The following is a 4,886-nucleotide window of genomic DNA, read 5'->3' on the forward strand; positions in this document are numbered from 1 at the left end:
ATAAAAATATAATAGAGATTAGAAATGATCAAAATATTTTAGAATAACATAAGTTCACTAAACAAACTTAACATGATAATCTCATAATTTCCAATTTCAAAATGCAAAAGTAATAAAAGTACTACTACATAGATAAATCTCCTGATCATAAAGCAACAAAGAACCATAAACAACAGAAGCAACATATATTCAATGCATGATAGAATCTCCTGATCTTGAACATTCTGCTCCGGAAGTACTCACTATCTTTGTAGCATCTTCTGTTGTGCCAATGTCATAGTTGTTCTCTATGTTACCTGTTAAAGATGTGAATTAATTAAAATGTCACTTATNTCATAGAGATTCTCCAAATTGTTGCATTATCTAAGGTAATAGAAAATACCTTTTTCTCCAATCCCCATTCTTTCATACATTCCAGAATCTTGTTAGAGATTTCTTCACCAGTGTGAGGAGATTTAAGTTCACAGAAAGCCAAAATCTTGCTATTCAAGTNTGTAGTGATGGGAATGCTTAGTATTTCACAAGCCAAAGAGGCTAATTCCCCAAGTCGATGCTGGTTGTCCTTCCAAAAGGACAAAACATCCAATTTTGGAAAAGACTTTCTCTCCAATCTTGGCTCTTCTAAATAGATATCCAGATGTGTCTTTGTCTTGCCTACTCCAACTCCGATGCTTTTTTCAAGCTCAAAAAGATCCTACAGAAAAGAAGCAACACAAGCAACATAAACAACAAAAGCAACATAAGCAACATAAGCAACATAAGCAACACAAGCAACATAAACAACAAAAGCAACATTCTTACATTGTCATAATCATCATCAAGTGGAGATTCATTGACCCAATCATGCGGATTTGGAGTTACAGAAATACTTGAAGAACAAGTCCTAGACTTAGCCTTATAATCTTCATAGAGCATCTCCAAATTGTCTTTAAGCTTTTTGATTTTCGATGCAGAAGTAGTTGGATCAATTCTTTCATAAGCTACTTCAAGCATTTGCAGTTTCATTCTTGGGTCTAAAACAGCTCCCATTGCCAAAATAAGACTATAATCCTCCCAATACTTGGTAAACATAATCTGCATATCCTGAGCCAGTTTTGCCACATCTTCATCATCACAAAGTGCAAATTTCCTCAGCAACAGTTCAATTCTCCACACTTGTGTAAAGTAGACATTAGAAGTAGGATACTTAGAACCTGAAAAGTGTGTCGTGATATCACTAAACGGCTTCAACAACTCACAGATTTTCTCTCCACGCTTCCATTCATCATCAGAAGGCAAAGTCTTGTAGTTGCTGTCAAACCACTTCAAGCTGACAAATGCTTCTTTAAACTTTAAAGCTCTTACAAGCATCTCATATGTGGAGTTCCATCTGGTAGAAACATCCTGTGATAACCCTGCTCCACTCTTAATCTTTACTCTCTCAACACATGCAGCAAAAGCGTCTCTTCTCTTTGAAGATGCTTTAACATATATCACACTCTCTCTGATTTTGTGCAGAACATCTTTTGCTAGATCTAAACCTTTCTTCACTATCAGATTCAGAATATGGGCACAGCATCTAACATGCATAAATTTCCCATCACATAATAAACCACTACCACTAATCATCTGAAGTTGACCCTTGAGGATGTTCAGCATACTATTGTTGTTTGTTGCATTATCTAAGGTAATAGAAAATACCTTTTTCTCCAATCCCCATTCTTTCATACATTCCAGAATCTTGTTAGAGATTTCTTCACCAGTGTGAGGAGATTTAAGTTCACAGAAAGCCAAAATCTTGCTATTCAAGTGCCAGTTTTCATCAATGTAGTGCGCAGTCAAGCAAATATAACTCATAACTGTACCTTTTGCTGTCCATAAGTCTGAAGTGAAACAGACACGCCCATGTTGGTTTGCAAGTACTTCTTTCAGCTTGACCTTTTCCATCTCATACTTCCTATACACATCCGCTGCAGCAGTCTGTCTACAAATTGGTTGACACTCGGGATTGAGATACAAGTCTCTTGCTCTAACTTTCTCATAGTCAGGATAGCGAAATGGCAAATCATGGTAAATGATGATCTCACTTGTCATCTCACGGTTAATCTGATGATCATATGGAGGCCTATCTTCATTCCTTGGTTTCTTTGGACACTTCTCCAAATGACGAATCAAGCTCTTAGTCCCATGTGTTTTAGTATTGATCACCAACTTGGCTCCACAGTGGATGCACTTGCCTCTTTCTTTGCCATCTTCTTCAACCCCAACTGACACAATATCTTTCCACACCTTTGAAGTTAACTTTCTCTTCCGTGGAGCATTTGGAGCTGCTTGAGTTGCTTGAGTTGTTGATTGAGTTTCACTTTGATCTGTTCCATGCATTTCTGTCTCTTCCTCCTCAGTCCCATCAATTTCTACATCTATACCACAATCTTCCTCATTCTTATCCATATATTCACTTTGAGCATTAAGCCTTGCTATCAAATGTTCAGTTTCTAAGTCCATTCTGCAAAATTAATAAAACAGATTTGTAAGTGTTTATGAGTCATCAAACAGTGAAGAAACAAGCTTTAATAAACATACTACTCCCATCGATAGATTAGTAGATGTGCTAAAACTCAAAACCTACTCAAGAAGAATACAAAGGAATCTAAAGTAAGCAACCAAGATCGTCAAAAAAGAAACAAACACGACCAAGTGGAGAAACTAACACGCTTAATAAGAAGTAACACCAAGGATGAAACATAAATAAAAACTGATGGGAATAAGAGAACCGCACCACACTTGTATACTGGAACAACGTTCTTATAAGAAGAGAGGTTTTACAATGTTCTTTGGGAATCAGCCTCAACGTCTTTCACTCCAGTCCCGTTCTCAATCTGAATCGTAAACTGCCCAAGACAAACACACAATCAAAGTCATAAAACACACAATCAAAGTCATAAAAACTCAGAAAAGTAAATCTAGAAACGATCATATAATAGAAATCTACCAAATCGGTAACTTCAATTGAAAAAAAACTAATCGTGCTAGCTAGGTTTGGTTTTAGCATCGATCAATTCGAAATTTTGAACACGACCCACAAATTTAAGAATCGAACTGAGCAAAGATTTTGAAGACAATTGAACTAACCTTTCCGATTACATACAACGACGGAGCCTTGTTGCTATAAAACGGAACCCTAATTTTTGGGTTTGAGTCAAAACGTCTGAGAAAGAGAATAAGAAAAATGAAGAAGATGAGAAGAAGATGAGAATGAGAGACGACATCGTTTGGAAAACGGGTAGCCCGTTTAATTTTCATCAGACCCGTAACGCCCGCGGGTTTAAACGGGTTAACCCGTTAAATACCCTTTTATTTTACAGCGTTATTAAACGGGCCACATGCTTAAATTTTTAAAACAGACCCGTTAAGCCCGCGGGCCTCCTGCCCGTTTAAACATCTCTAGGTGGATGCTTAACCGTAAGTGGAGTGGACCGATTAATTGATTCTAATGATGAGCCGACTTGTCATGCACGACTTGTTTGATATGCGTGTAATAAATTGTTCTGTGACACCCTAGTTTCAGGGACATGCAGAGAGGTTTAAAAGAATTGATTTGGCCATCTATGTCACAAACGTTCACTTATCGTTTCGGTCAATGGTCCTGAGAGAACTCCAGAGTTAAGCATGCTTATGCTGGAGTAGTCACAGGATGGATGACCTTCCGGGAAGTGACTGTCAAAACTGTGCGAGTGAGGACAAAACACAGGGAAAGATCATTTGGTGATTTGTAGGGAAGGTAACAAGGTTTTAAAGCCCCCCAGATGTAACAAACCGGCCGTCGGATTATGATGGGCTTATGGGCCTAGAGAGAGGACGTGAGACCCATTAAAGAAGGTGGGCCCATGGACTGGGAGTGGACATGAGGCTCACTAAGAGGTGGCGGTCGGGGCGTTACAAGTGGTATCAGAGCCGAACCCAATCAAATGTGGAGTCGAGTGGGCTCACACTATCGAGGGTGACGATCTTGGTGCGTAACAAGGATGTTGCGATCTGTTAGTAGGGGTAAATTGTGACACCCCGGTTTCAGAGACATGCGGAGAGGTTTAAAAGAATTGATTTGACCACCTATGTCACCAAAGTGCAATTATCTTTTCTGTCAATGGTCCTGAAAGAACTCCAGAGTTAAGCGTGCTTATGCTAGAGTAGTCTCAAGATGAGTGACCTTCTGGAAAGTGACAGTCGGAACTGTGCGAGTGAGAACAAAATACAGGAAAAGATCATGTGGTGGTTTGTAGGGACGGTATCAAGTCTTTAAAGCTTCTCAAACGTAGCAAACCGGCTGTCGGATTATGATGAACTCACTGTCCTAGTGAAAAGACGTGAGATCCATCAAAGAAGGTGGCCATAAACTCGGAGTGGACATGGAGCTCACTAAAAAGTGGCGGTCGGAACGTTCGATGTTATTTCTCAATTTGAAAAAGTCCAATGTACTCGTTTTAAACATATCACCTGAACACGTGGACAAGAATTAAAACACAACCAAAACAACGACCCGACGATGAAAATATTTTTAATAACCGCAAGAAAGTTGGGTAAATAGAGGTAACATAAAACACGTACGTTGTGATAGAACTATTTTGTCCCTTCCTCTTTTAATCCCCAGGTATTCTTCTAGCTTTCAGTGTATCAATCCCGAACTCAAAAATCTTATCCGATATTTATGGCTCTTACAATAAATCCGTAAACGTTTTTAATTAACCCATTCATCTACCAACTTCAGTCCTTATGATGATTCATTAGTAAATATCACACATGCAGTAATTCATGTGATCAAAGTAACAATGAAATCGTAACAGCTAAATAGTATAGTGAACAATAACTATTAACTATGCAAGAAATCATAAATAAATAAATAAATAAAT

General features: G+C 38.3%; 1 protein-coding gene across 1 annotated transcript in view; it reads right to left on the reverse strand.

Moving 5' to 3' along the window:
- Positions 190 to 4,886, reverse strand: part of LOC109132873 (zinc finger BED domain-containing protein DAYSLEEPER-like) — a 13,950-nt gene continuing 9,253 nt past the window's right edge. Inside the window, exons 2-6 of the mRNA XM_019245322.1 lie at positions 3,112 to 3,187; positions 2,806 to 2,870; positions 802 to 2,485; positions 412 to 694; positions 190 to 296 (exon numbers count right to left, since the gene is read on the reverse strand). Coding sequence (XP_019100867.1) covers positions 190 to 296; positions 412 to 694; positions 802 to 2,485; positions 2,806 to 2,870; positions 3,112 to 3,187 — 2,215 coding nt within the window. The remainder of the gene's footprint in view (positions 297 to 411; positions 695 to 801; positions 2,486 to 2,805; positions 2,871 to 3,111; positions 3,188 to 4,886) is intronic.

The sequence above is a fragment of the Camelina sativa genome, chromosome 5 (assembly GCF_000633955.1).
Source record: "Camelina sativa cultivar DH55 chromosome 5, Cs, whole genome shotgun sequence".
In the NCBI taxonomy this organism is placed as follows: domain Eukaryota; kingdom Viridiplantae; phylum Streptophyta; class Magnoliopsida; order Brassicales; family Brassicaceae; genus Camelina; species Camelina sativa.